Consider the following 14258-nt stretch of genomic DNA (forward strand, 5'->3'; position numbering starts at 1 on the left):
TGGAAGGGACTATGAGTTTCTTTTCCCTTGACATAGTACAGTGTGTTGCACTGTATGTTGTCCATCTCACAGTAGCAAGAGCCAGTAGTCTTTGGGACAGCAGAACCCAAGCTGACAGGAAGAAGCCCCTTCCCCTTTGTCTTGTCTTGAAGAGATGGTTCCTTTGGAGATGGGCTGCAGCTGTGGCCTGCAGAACCTGGCTGGGCACACAGAGAAACTGGTTAACATGCAGGAGCTTGTTGATTGCTGCTTTTCTAGTCCCCTTCAGACCAGTAGGTAAGCGGTAGGTATAGTTTGCTAAAATATACATGAAAGGAAAAACTGATCTAGTCAAAAAAGATTTCCTTGGTTGTGTAGATAAGGCTAACACAACCAGGAGCTGTTATGTCAACTGGTTAGTTACATCAGTGGGATGGAAGTGGGATTCAAAGATGCTTAATGTGTCTGCCAAGAAAAAAGTAACTTTAAAATGAAGAGAGCTACTTAAAACTTAGTAGGCTTTTCTGAGGCACACAAGGGCAGTCTCCCATGGCAATAGAGAAATGACCACAGGTGAAATACAGTTTTTGCCCTTGCATGTCACCTTGATGAAGGATTCTGTGCTTTAGCTACAATTAATAGAGTAGAAGGTAAAAGTCCAAGGGTTGTGTACAGAAATGATATGCTCAAACCACATTTCAAGCATCGTTTTGCTCTTAAATTAGCTTTCAGATGCTTTTGGGCTAAGCTGTTAAATGCGTATGTTTTACCTGTGTGTAGTGTTTTGGGATAGTGAAACATGTCATAGATTGTCACCCTGATAATCCTGTAATGTTTCTCTTTATTTGCTTCCATGATGGACTTTACAGGTCAGGTATTCCTGATGCTGAATCAATTGCCAGTTACCCAAAGCAGAGCATCAGTAACCCACCTGATATGTCAGGCTGGAATCCGTTTGGAGAGGACAATTTTTCCAAATTGACAGAGGAGGAGCTGCTGGACAGAGAATTTGACCTGCTAAGAACAAGTAAGGGACGCTTGAAGGCTTATTTTGCTTCACAGTAAATAAGGGCTCTGTAGTTGCTCAGCCCTTCCAACGAGGGCCTGCCAAGGGCCATTCAGGCTGTGTACAGAACATTCTTTCTGAGCATTTGAGGGCAGAGTTGGGCCTGTCTCTCTCCTTTCCCTTTTGAAAATGTGTGCAATAGGAACTCACAGTCTAAAATCAGTAGTTACTGATTCAAATACTGCAGAAAAGGTAATAGCTCATAAATACTGCTTGTGTCACCTTGGTTGTCAGAGGCTCTTAACAGCAGAGGTATGTTGTCAAACAGGAGAAAAAGTTTGGCTGCTTGCTTTATTCATTTCCAGCTTTTTTTTTTTTCTTTCAAACCAGAGCAGAAGATTTTGTGGTTTGGATCTGTCCTTTGAAAATGCCTGAAAGAAAATTGATCTAATACATTATGTTAATGTTTTGTAATGTCCTTTTTGATGAGTGGCTAAGTGTAAGGACTGCTTTATTGTTCTGATATGACAATAGTTGAATAAACTTTTTGCTCTTAAATTCAGTTATCTCCATGTTTTTTACTTCAAATTAATTCCTTTTCTTAATTGCTTAACACGTGCTTATTTTGGATGCTTTCTAAGTGCCACATATATCTTTTAACCATGCAAGAGTTTAGACTTGAAGAAGGCTTGAATAACTTAAAGCTAAATGCTGGGAACTGCTGTCTCTAAATCTCCAGCGGAAAGAACAGTTAACTACCACTACAATTCCATTCTCCAGTTTTTGTACTGCATGTATGAAAATAGTCTGGAGTTTTAAAAGACTGAATCTACTTAGGCATGATTTTGGCTCGGCTCTTAGTAAAGGTAATTTGATGCATGGAAGAGCCAGATGTGACAATAAACTTCATATACTGTATCAGAAAATAAATCTGACAGCATAGTTCTGCTTAGTAATAACCACCATTAAGGCTTTTTAGTCACTTGATTACAGAAAGTGCAGAAATTTAAAATGACTCTCTAGACCAGTAGCACACTAGGTGGCAGGCTTGGTCGTGCATACTATGAGGTGTAGTTCCAGCCTCTTAGGCCTTCTGGCTTGAGATCCAGGGAAGGGGGAGTGTTGCTAGTTTTAATCTTGGAGTGTGTGTGTGTTGTGTTTACACATAAATACATACATCAAAGACTTCAAGACTTGTTTTTTGTGCCGAAGAGGTATGAATTTGCAGAAATATATATATTTTGTCTACTGCTCTTTTCTCAAACTTAGGTGGATTAACATGAAATTGGGGGATTTATTGCACAATTAAGGCTTATATCTATAAAATTGTCTTTAATTGTATACTACTTCCTGGAGTTTCCTCAGATGTATTTGAAGGATCGAGGCTTTATTCCCTTTGGATGTAGGTTATCTCTTATGAGAGAAATCTTTTGTTTACTACTAGCTAATTTTTTTTTACTCAGTTTTTGAGTTTACTGTGAATCATTTTGCCATCTAGAGAAAGGAGAATTGAAGATACAGGTTTAATAAATGCTTCAATCTGTTACTAAACCTGGTTGCTGTCCTGTACTTTACGACTCATGTACAGCATTATGCAAGTTGTCTTTCTGTGATGCGGTGTGGTACTAAGTAGCATTCAAAACACTAATCCTTTCTTTCTGCTTCCTAAAGCCTGGTTTGTATTGTTAAGCTGATGCTTTATCCATAAATTATTACTATTTTTAAATCTCAAATATTTCTAAAGCTGTTGTATTCCTGACAGTAATACATGAGTAATGAAATCTACACAGCCTTTGTTAGAGGATCCAGATGTCATGAGTTTTTGTTAGGCTGACATTACTGTTGGATGTCATGCATTTAGTAGCTAAATGTCATAGTGTGTGTAGTGATGTATATTGCTGTGCTGATTAATCAGTTTGCCTTTAAAAAGGGAGGTAATTCCTAGAACAGAATACCTTCTTACACTTTGTGGAAATTTTCATATTAAAAAGATGACAGTTGCAGTAAAATGTAATGTTCAGTTGAATGAAGCTTTCTAAAACTGAGTGCTTTTGTGGAGAGCTTTGATATGGAGTTACACGATGGGAGTTTCTGGTTCTTGTGTACACTGTTGTTTCTTTGGTTTTGTTGTCATCATTTGTATTAAGGATGATCCAGAAGCAACACATGATGCTGAGATTCCGACATCATTGTGAAGAAATGGATTTCTTACAAAGAGCTCCTCTAACCACTTCATAGTCTTTGCAGAGTTGGGAGCCAAGAAAATGAGTTGCCTTTCTCACCAGGGCAAAAATACGGCACAGCCTTCACACTGAATTGCACAAAGATGCTTATTGGGTCCAGAATCCTCTGGGTGCCTCAGCAGAGACATCTATGGGTCCAAAGCCTAAAAGCTTGGACGTCTATGGGTCCACAGCCTACAAAGTCCATCTCCTTTGCAGTACGTACAGTATGAAGGAGCTACCTGAGCCATCTGTGCAAGGAAGAGCTGTGGTTCTTAACAGGCTTTCTTTGTGCGTAAGTGCTGCTTGTACTTCTGAAAGTCCTGAGAGCTGTCTGCTGAGGAACCTTGTGCCTCTCACTTACATGGAGACAGCTGGATTCCTTGTTCATGGATTTGAATAACTGCACTGTTCTATAGAAGAGTCTGCTGTGTGACACGGTGCATGATTGTGTCTCTGGCAGCAGTCTGGGCTGTGTTTGTGTGTTTGCTCACTGAGGTGGGGAAGAAAACTTGGCTTTTTATTTTAAGGAGGTGGTATCTGGAGCATAATACAGTAATACTGACACTCCTACACATCTGCTTGTGTGAAGCTGGAGGACCCATCTGTCTATCTCTCAAACACTCTCTGATAGAGAAGTGGATCTTGTTACAAGGTGGGCAAATGATGTGCCTCAGAAGACTGAAAAAGTGGTTCTTCCTTTTCCAGTAGCCTTAGAGCTGATGAATTGACAATTTTTAAATTTTATTTTCAAGGGAAGTGTATCCTCTTACATATATACTTGGTTGCCATGGAGGAGCTGAAACCTTCTGTTTACTCACTTTGCCTTATTTTTCTTGTATGCTTAGCACTTGAATCCATTTTGTTTTCCACTATCCCTGGCCCTGCTGTTCAAGCTGGGAGATCTGATCATCATCTGGCAGCTTGAACTTGCATGGTCTTGCATGCCAACATTTGCATGGACTCTGCAAAGGGTAGTTGTTGCACCCTTAAAAGTTATTCTAGAGTTTGGCCTGCAAACTGTGCAGCAGTCAACTGGGTTTTCCCCTGGAGGCAAGACAGTAAGGATAATAGAGCAAAAGCATCTTTGATTCAGTTTGCATTTATAAAGCAACACACACCCGCAAATAAAATAAAATGCCACCAAACCAACTCAAAACCCCAAACTGTTCCTGAGGGGAGAGTGCAGTGTGACTTCAGAATCGGGAACAAATGCTGCTCTTGGATGTGACACTCACCAGTTTTCTGTTGTCAGGGCTCAAAGCTGATTGTATAAAACATCCAGCTACCAGTTGTTGGTGCATCTCTGCTAGTGTTCTTGGCCTCATGGCTGTGTCACTGCAGGATAATCTTCATGTTGGTTAGTTGCTACCTATTCCATTATGTGTATGTTGAGGTGAGAGCAACTACTTAAGCTCTACACTAGGAGCGCCCAGTTGGGATTCTATTTTATGCCAGCAGTAGAACAACTCTCACTTGCATTTCTTTGGAGAGTCTACTGGTAGGTAAAAGTCAAGTCACTTTATGGACACTTGAATATGAACAGAACACTTTTCTGTGGAAAAAATGGTGAATAATTCCAAAACTCCTGGGCTTTGTACAGAGGGTTAATAGGCATCTGTCTGAGGGAGATGGGCTTGCCATCGTTCCTGGTGGTTGTCTTAGTAAAGCCTACTGGTTTCTGTGTTGAAGGACTGGATAGAAGACATGCAGGTAGCTTGATATGTCAGTAGGGTGCAGTTGAGCTGCTTCTCCACAGTGGCAAATTGTCAAGAAGGTTGTGCTGCAAATGGTTTGGAAGATCAGCAGCTTGCTGTGGGAAAGGGGGAAAGTGAAAAGCTGTGTCTTCTGCATAGTGCACGTAGGATGTTTGCTGAAGGTGCAGTATGTTGTCTCAAAATATGTTGGCTGATGGGCGTTCCAGGACCCTCCTGAGTTATGGTGTGGTGGTTGAGCTGGATGGGCTTGATCTTTAGTTGACAGCGATGTTAGAATCTGACCTTAGACAGAAAGACTTGTGTTTACCATTCCTAGTGCTTCAAATATCTGTGTTAAAAAACGTTTTGTATGTCACTTTATAAAAGGAAAATAAAATGAAATTGTGTTTTAAGGGTTGAAGATGGTACAAAACTGATGCTATGTTTCTCTATATTATGACACTCAAATTGGTTTTGATTACTAACAGATGTTACGTGCTTAATAAAAAGTATTCCCAGCTGTTTTGCTGTGGTTGTCAACTTTCCTCTTTTTCTGGCAAAGGCTGGCCAAAACTGCGATAAAATGGATGATTCTATGTTTGAACTAAGTGTAGTGCTTTTGACTTGAAAACCTCAAAAACACAGAGGTACAAAACCTCAAAAGCACAGAGAGATACCTTTTGCATAGGCATAAGACCTGCCATTTTTATTTTATGTTTTGTTCTGTTTTGTTTTTGTTTTATTTTACAGGCAGGCAGCAGCCAGGACAGGACAGGACAGCATCTTCAGATAAGAATGTGGAGCCACATTCTGTTCCACAGAAAAATCCTCCTGAAGATCCCTTTGGTTCTGTTCCTTTCATTACTCACCCAGGCAAGTTACATCTGTAACATCACTACCTCATATATATGCAGTCATATGTATGTATCTGTTGAAGTATTTACATCCAGTTAAATGACCAAAGAATGATGCTGCCTTATGACAGTAAATGAGTTGAATATTTTTTTAATAATGTTGATTATCTCAAAAACCCACTTCTGCACCCCCAGCTCCTGGTACATGTACAGTGTACAGACGAGGTAGTCTGCACAGTGCATTTACATTGGACCAGTGCAGCATGAATCACTTGCATAGAGCTAGAAGTGCTTTTGCTAAAAGCAAGTTACTTACCAAGACCAAATCTTGTTATTTCCCTGTAGTCTGCTTTCAACTCAAGTTCAGTTCTCCAGCTAAGCTAAGACTGTAAAGCTTCTGCTGCATTTAATGTATAGTTTCTGTCCATATCGAGTCTAAACAAATTATTTTGTGATCTATATTTTGAGGGGAGAGGGGGATTTATTACTGTATTTCAGCTCAGCTTTGGTTTGGCCAGGGATGGAAGTAAAAATAACACGGTGTGTGAATGTTGTCTGTGAACATGCAACCATGCCTCATCCTGCAGTTTCATTGCCAGTTTTAACATTTGCTTGGTCGACCCTTCAGTAATTGCTTTTGATACCTGTAGCAGACTGGTACTTGTGGCAGACTCAAGCCTACATGACAGTTAAATGGTAGAAGGAACTTCAGTAACTTACGGAGCCACTTAGACTCTTCCTAAGTTTTGCTGAGAGTGCTTGTGTGATAAAGGTGCCTTAACATGACTCGTAAAAACTCTTCTAGTGGAAGTTCAAAAGCTCAGATAACACGCCTTAAAATAAATCACTTTAGGTCAACCTAAGTTAGCCTCTCTATTTCCTTTTGCTTTCATCTTGCATTCCTGAAGGTCATGTACTAGGGCTGCTTAATGCTCACAAGTCTTCTTGTGAAGAGTGAATAGGATAACACTGTTGTATTCTGCAAGGTAATTTGTGAAAATACCTCTGCATCCGTGTCTGCTCCTGTTGTTAGGAAGACTTGAATTGATTCTAGTTAGTATGTTACTCCATTCCAGTTTCTCCTTTTCTTCTGTTTGTTCATAAAGGAAAAGTTTGCGTTTTGTCTTCTTGATATTCAGTAGTTCAGTACAATGTGAAAGCAGTTCTGAAGTGAAAGAATGTTTGCTCTGTTGGTGCAGTTTCTAGTTTGAAAGGGTTTTACCCAGGAGTCTTTATTAAGAGGTTGCTTTATTGTATAAGTGAGCCTAAATTACATGCCAAAGGAACAGTAATAGTTATAATTAATCTGAGATGGTGACTTAGTCTCCTGTTGTGAGTATTCATAACCATGTGTCATGGGATGATTTGGTTTCATTCCTTGCTTTAAGTCTTATTGCTCATTGCTGTTTTTCAGATAGTTACAATATAGTTTATATTGTAAATGAGTGGCTACACTGTAGCATGTTGCATGTTTTATTTTTGTTACTTGGAATCCAAATTTTAATTCTTGACATACTAAAAACCAAGGGGAGATGCCTTTTCAGGAAACAAGGAAAAAAACCAATTGAGTTATGCCTGAAAAGAAGACTTCTTGGAAAATGTTGAGTTGCTCGTGAATTGTTAGCTCTTTTACTGGAGGGGGAAAAAAAGGTATGTTTTTCAATAGCCTTTTTTCTGCTGACTTTGGAACTAGAGTTTAAGTGTACATACTGGCTTGATTTCAAGGAAGGGATTTTTAATTGTGTTAACAGCGAATTACACTTAGCAACCAAATCAGATTTGAAAAATGTTCAAATCTGAAGATCTGTCTGTTAAAAGCTGGTTTGTTTTCCCCACAGAATTCTTCAAAATGTCTTGCAATGAGCTGTTGTAAGACAAGGAAGAAAAAGGGAGCAGTGTTGACTTAGACATATTTTATTTCTAGTTGAAGGCTGTCTAGGACAAACTTGGCAAATGTCCCTAAGATTTAATATTTCTTCTTGTACTTCACGTCTTTGTATAATATGTTCTTTCTGGTTTGTTCCTTGTGATAATAAAAGATTTAACTGAGAAGTAAGCTGCATGTGTACCTTACTCAGGGTGTCAGGGGGATGGGCCTGAATAGGAAGTGGAACAGAGGTTTAATATCTTGAGCACAATTCTGGTCTTTGGGTGAGAGCCTGTCCTGATCTAGTCTGAGCAGAAGTTTCACCTCCTTGCTAACGATGCAGATAACAAAGCATTATCATTACTCACCCAGATTTAACTGTACTGAATCTTGACTGCTTGAATTGTGATGATTGGTGTTACCAATACGGAGTATTCATAATAATAAGAAAATTCTGCTTCATTAAAACGATGACAGTTTCTATTGAAGAAGTGTTCTACTGTATTACCAACCTTGGAGCTGGAACTCTGGTCTTTCTGCTTTGGTTATTTTTGCTGTGCAGCATGGGTCTCGGGTTCATAAATGTTGTTATGGGAATGTAGCTTAGAGTCATCTAGAGTACTTATTTTGTTTCTTAGGCCTAAGGGTTCTCTGCTAAAAGCAGTTAAATACAAAACTAATTTCTGTCATCTGAGTGAGACAGCAGCAAGAAGAAGGAGGTGGTGTATCATCTTTTGACTTAACTTCACATGAAGTGCTGGTAGTCTAGCAACGTGCTAGCAGGTAACTCTTACATGTGTCTCCGGGAAGGTGATGCAAGGGAGATGCAGAGGGTGACGTTTGAAACCTTTTATCATCGCTGGAAAGAAATGTGGGATGCTGCAAGTGGTGAGCCCTTGGGAGTTTCCCTGTGGAGCTGAGAGGGCATTTCAGGCCACTGCTGCTGCAAGGTTCACTGGGAAGGAGAACCTTGAGCTGGATGGACTAAGGATGGACCAGTGTCTGTGCCTGTTCTTGTAAAGCCAGAAATGATAGCTGTGTCACTTGATGTGCTGTGCAGAGGGCAGTGGTGGGAAATGAATTAGCATACTATTGGGTTCCTCATATTGGAAAACAGTTGATCGTGTAGAAGCACTTACTGTTAGCCACTTGCGGTGTATATACTAATAAAAGTGTTTTCACAAGGACTGCATGTAAACTCGCTATACACACTATTTTATGCGTAAATGTGGAAAATAGTAATGACTTAGAACTTGAAATAGCTGGAAATGAAAATTGGCTTGAGAGAGAATTCCAGTGCTCAGTCTGGTAGAAATGAAAGTAACCCTGCAAACACATTGAGAAAAAGAAAACACAGCTGAGTAGCAAGTTAGTGGAGCCTTGAGGACAGGAACCAAACATGTGGAAAACAAGATCTGTTTCTTGAATGCCTGAAAAACTAGATGGTGACACTGGAAGAACTGGCTCCTGTGGTCAGCATTTTGGAATGGAAGCTTTTGATGCAAGTTTGTGTTAACCAGCTGTGTTGTAACATCCTTTGTTAACATTGAGTTTCAGAAACTCTGAAGACAAATTTTCTGCTGTTTTCAAATTAGAAGAAGGAAATGTCATCAGTGTAATATACTTTGCTGGGTGGTACTCAGTGGCCTTTTGCCATCTTATGTTAGCTTACACTAATAGTTTCCACTGTTTTTTCTAACAGTGGAAGGTAAGGTAACCCCTTCCCTGTCACTGCATGCATGTTTGCTGTGCAGAGACTGGGGATAAAAAGTAAATTTAGTTCTGTAGCAGCTTCTTTGGGACTTCCAGGCTTCCTGCACTCGAAGACTTGATTGTGTCTTCATATGATCTTGGTTTCTGTCTTGGAATAAGAGCACTTCTGTGGTGTGATATGTAATCTGCTACTGGCAGCTGCATGGACTGTGGTAGAACAATGGAAACTGGCTGGGGACTTGGCCACAACATGGCCTTGAAAGGACTCTGCTGCAGTAGCTGATTGTGAGCATTCACTGTTAGACCAGGGAAGTGTGTTGTTCTGGCATGAAGAAACATGGCTGACAAGTAATCATGTGGTTACTTTTTCATGTACTACTTCTAACTCCGTTTCAAACCACTGCTGCAAATTTCTGTGCCATGACTTTTGGAGTAAGGCCCTTTCCAGCCTGAACCAGTCTGTGATTCTGTGAACAGGCTCTGCATCAGATGAGGTATAGAAGATGGCATGAAATCTGCCTGACAGAACTTTAACTGAAGTACAACTCATTACAGTTGAGGAAGAAACTGTAAACGTGAGAACAGAAGAAATGGAAAGGCTTGTTGAAGGCCTTTTCCTGTGCAACACTAAACCAGCTCATGTCATCAGCTCATGTTTAATTTGGGTATTTATGTACTAGAGCTGCTTATTAAAAGATGCCCAGACCTGCAACTTGATGTGGCTGTTGTACAATGTCCCAGATGTAGGTAACTTGAAAATTAAAAGTAAGTTCATATCAATATGAATGAAAATACTGCTCAATGAAAATGCTGTGTATGTTATTTCATAACCTCTCCTTGGCTATGGTTTCAAGTATTCATACTATTTGCTGACTGCTGGTTCAGGCAGATAATTTTTAGACTTAAGCTTTTCTAGCTAGCATTTCAGAAGTAACTCGAACTTACTCACACATCAGAAGACAAAATCTGTGTGGGCTTCGCCTAGGGCAGTGGTGCTTTGTCACTCCAAAATGATTATTTCTTTCTTTGTTTCATATCTTAGGACAATCATGATCACCATTCACTTCTGTTGTGTAACACTCTTCAAGCTGTAGACTAATTATTTGAAAGAATATCTAAGCAATAGCTATTTTATTCACTCCTTTTTGTTCTTGAAAATAAAGGTGGTAAGCAGGGACTTAGCTGCCATGTGGCCTTGAATGGCCTAACCACTACACTATTCAGCAGCTGCTGCTCTGGCTGCTGTCAGAACAACAGTGCAGATTTAGTTGCAGCAGGTCTGTAATCCTTGGGCCTGACATGTGGCAAATTGTTGTGCAGTGATGGTGGCAGTATGTTACCAATTCCAAGGAAGCTTAAAGCTCCTCGCCACCCCCCTCCAATGCCCTAAAATGATGAACCAGCAGAAGGCATGTAATTACTGCAGTTGTTCAAGGGAATTCATCCCCTTATAATCGGATGTCTCGAAAAAGAACATCAGAAGAGAAAATTTCCTTGAAGATTGGGATCATCTTATATGATTAAAGATGTTCCACCTGGCTCGCATTTGGGCAAAGAACAATTGTCTCCTAGGGCATATAAACCTGATTAGAAGTGTAGCAATCTGAACAGCACATTACAAACAGATGTTACTCAACATTCCGTAGCATTTTTCTATAAATACGTATCTGAACATATACATCCATGGCAGTGTTCAAGGCCAGGTTGGGCAGAGCCTTGAGTGACATGGTCTAGTATGAGGCATCCCTGTCCATGGGTAGGGGGTTGGAACTAGATGATCTTGAGGTCCTTTCCCACCCAAATCACCAGTCTGTGGTTCTATAAACAGGCACTGCATCTGATAAGGTATAGAAGATGGCATGAAATCTACCTGACAGAATGCTTCATTTTTGACATCTACTTGGTCAGAGCATTAAATAGTCATTGGAGACCTTTTTCCTTTTGGAGCATTGTTTCTATTTGTAGTGTTCTCTGTGTTTGTGTAGTTTGCTAACTTCTTTAGAAGAGGGGGAATGGTGGTCTGGAAAAGGCAATTATTGTCATAGGTTTAAAACCTATAGCTTAGCACAGGATAGTGTTGTTTTGTTTTGTTTGGATACCAGTTTGCTGCTGTTTTCTCCCTGTTACTGGGACTAAACCAAATTCATTGTGGATGAGATGTGGTGGCTGGAAAAATCAATATCCTTGCAATATCTCAAAGTGGCTTTAGAATGGGGATACTTGAGAAGACTTTTTCTCATGCGTAGGAACAAACATTTACGAATACACAGGCTCTGTGTCTACTATAGAACAGGAATCTCCAGCAAGGGGGATTGCTCAATGAATAGTTCCTGTCTTCATCCCAGTTTCCTAGATACAGTAGTAGACTTAAGAGAGGAAATACAGGATACTAATATAGATTCCTTAAAAACTAGGCTGTCTGCATGACTGATTCCCTGAATCTTTTGCTGCATATTGTCAGTAATGACAGTTCTAGGTGTGTCTATAAAGACCTGTTGCAGTGGCTTTTGTGTCAGTATGAGTACATTGTGTATGTTTTGGGAACCGCTTTAAGGGTTTTGACATGTGCTGTCAAGTCCTGCTTGATCTGTGTTCTGTCCAGAGAGATCTGCTACTGTGAGCTAAACATCCTGTGGCTTGAATCACTTGTTCAGTTAAGTCAGCAGCTCTTGGTAGTTGGGGTTTTGCCTTGTTCTTTGCAGTTTGTTTTCCAGTGAACATGACTGTGACAGCAACTGAAAAATATTTAAACCTTTTAGGAAGTCAGGTCTATTAGGTATACTCTAATTCAGTTCTTGTTTAAAAGAAAATCAAAACTTGTTTTCTGCATACGTATTACATACAAAGGTCTAATCATTGCTTGGGAGTGCAGACTTGTGGATATGGCCCTACAGAAAAGGCTTGGGGGTCTTTTTGCCTAAGTAATGTTAACATCTAGCCTAGAAATACTTCCTTTTTCTTCTCCTTTTAAATCTAATTGCTTTTATGTTAACGTTAGCATCTCAGTAAATATTGGGAACAGCAGGGTTTGGAAGCTAGAGGGTTATAGAGTGCAATGTGAAGGCTGTACCTTAGGGAAATCTAAAGTAAGCAGCCAAATAATCCAGGTTCTAATTTAGTGGGTAAAGCAAATTTGTAGTGTGTAAAATTACAGTAGATAAGAAGCAATCTGACACCAGAAACAAAGAAGAAACAACTCAAAGCCTTAATCACTGGATGGTTTTAGTCATTCTGGTCATCTTGTTTTTAAATCCATACATAAAATATACTGCTGAGCAGTTTTTATTTTAAGTGTAATTGCAACAGAGCAGAATGGTGACTGGATGAAGAAATCAGCTGTTAATTCCTTTAAAAAAGGAAAAAATACTTCCTGTAAAACCTAGTATTCTGGTCTAAACTGGAGCATATAAAGAAATAATCTGACTTGGCCAGGAACTTGCCTATTAATTTTCTTGTGAAAGCAGAAATTACTTGAGAAATTATGTTGGATGTTGTAAGAACAAGAGAGTAAGAGCTGGATTCTGGCTGAGGATTTGTTTCAGGGAAATAACTGGTGTACACATCCATTCCCAGCTTTTTCAATCCTATGAACACATGGAATGGATTACATTTCAGTAGTTGTTTTTCCAAGCTGTTTTAATTTTGGATAGGTGAGAGGGTCAGCAGTGTAGTGCTGTGCTGTGGGCAGAGCTTGTTAGTAACTGCTCTAATGAGGAGCAACCCGTGCCTCAGGTTTATGTCAGGTAGGAGAGGTGTAAGAAGTAAGTACCCAGAACTCGGACTGTACCATTTGGTGCAGCGTGTTGGTACGTGGCTGTTCCTAGCTGGATCACCATGAACTTGGTGCACTTGTCAGGCAAGCATAGGCTGTGGAAATACAATTGGTTTTGCTGTTGTTCTGGTTCCCAGCTGAAGGTTGGGGCCCACATAATACTCAGCCTGGAGTGACTATAATACCGTCTTGCTTCAAGGATCCAGAGAAACTACTGAAAATTTGAGTGCAGAGACGTCAATTATCATTGCTGTTACTAGCATTAATTGTTCACCTACCTGAAAGGAGGTCGTAGTGAGGTGGGGTTGGTCTCTTATCCCAAGTAACAAATGGTAGGACAAGAGGAAATGGCCTCAAGCTGCACCAGGAGAGGTTTAGACTGGAGATTAGGAACAATTTCTTTACTGAGAGGGTGGTCAGGCATTGGAACAGGCTGCCCAGGGAATGGTGGAATCACTGTCCCTGGAAGTGTTCTCAAACCGTGTAGGTGAGGCTCTCAGTGACATGGTTTACTGGCCTTGGCAGTGCTGGGGCAAAGGTTGGACTTAATGATCTTAAAGGTGTTTTCCAACCTAGCTGGTTCTTCAGTTATGCCTTCAGAAAGTTGTGTGGCTGCCTTGTGATCTGTGTGCTACAGAAACATACATCTCAGGAGCAAATATGCTTTCCCCATCGAAAACCAAGTGTTTCTTCCTTCTCTTCAAATAAAAACCTGACAGTTAACACTCCTGAAAATATCTTTGTGCAGCAGCAGGGCCCCAACATAGGGAAGAACTTGTTTTGCCTGAGTCTGAGTGCCATATGCATGCTCTGCATGGTCTTGCTCACTGTTTTGTCAGTTGGTGCAAAGTATTTCTAAGTCAACCACCCTTCAAAAGTCATCAGTGAATTGTTCTTTTAGCTCTAGTTTTCAGATAATTATTTACTATATGTATATAAAAAAAAAAGGAGATAAAAGTGTCAGAGTAAAATAAATAAATTCCCTTCCTGTAGAGAAACTGGGCTGACAGATCCTGTTCAGAAACAAACAAGAACACTCTGCTCTCAAACTGAAGTTAAAGCAGTAGGGTTTTTGTTTTTGTCTTTGCTTTTTTTTGTCTTTTTTTTGCTTAGATTGCTACACTAGAAGTTAGAAGGGGCTAATTGTG

At 40.1% G+C, this 14258-nt stretch overlaps 1 protein-coding gene across 1 annotated transcript in view; it reads left to right on the forward strand.

Moving 5' to 3' along the window:
- BMP2K (BMP2 inducible kinase) overlaps positions 1–14258 on the forward strand; it is a 46772-nt gene that overhangs the window by 30759 nt on the left and 1755 nt on the right. The window contains exon 14 of the mRNA XM_062622032.1: positions 849–1006. Within this exon, the coding sequence (XP_062478016.1) occupies positions 849–1006 (158 nt within the window). The remainder of the gene's footprint in view (positions 1–848; positions 1007–14258) is intronic.

This window comes from Pezoporus occidentalis, unplaced genomic scaffold (genome assembly GCF_034315485.1).
Source record: "Pezoporus occidentalis ecotype Australia unplaced genomic scaffold, CSIRO_AGI_Poc_V1 ctg238, whole genome shotgun sequence".
NCBI classification, from domain to species: Eukaryota; Metazoa; Chordata; class Aves; order Psittaciformes; family Psittacidae; genus Pezoporus; species Pezoporus occidentalis.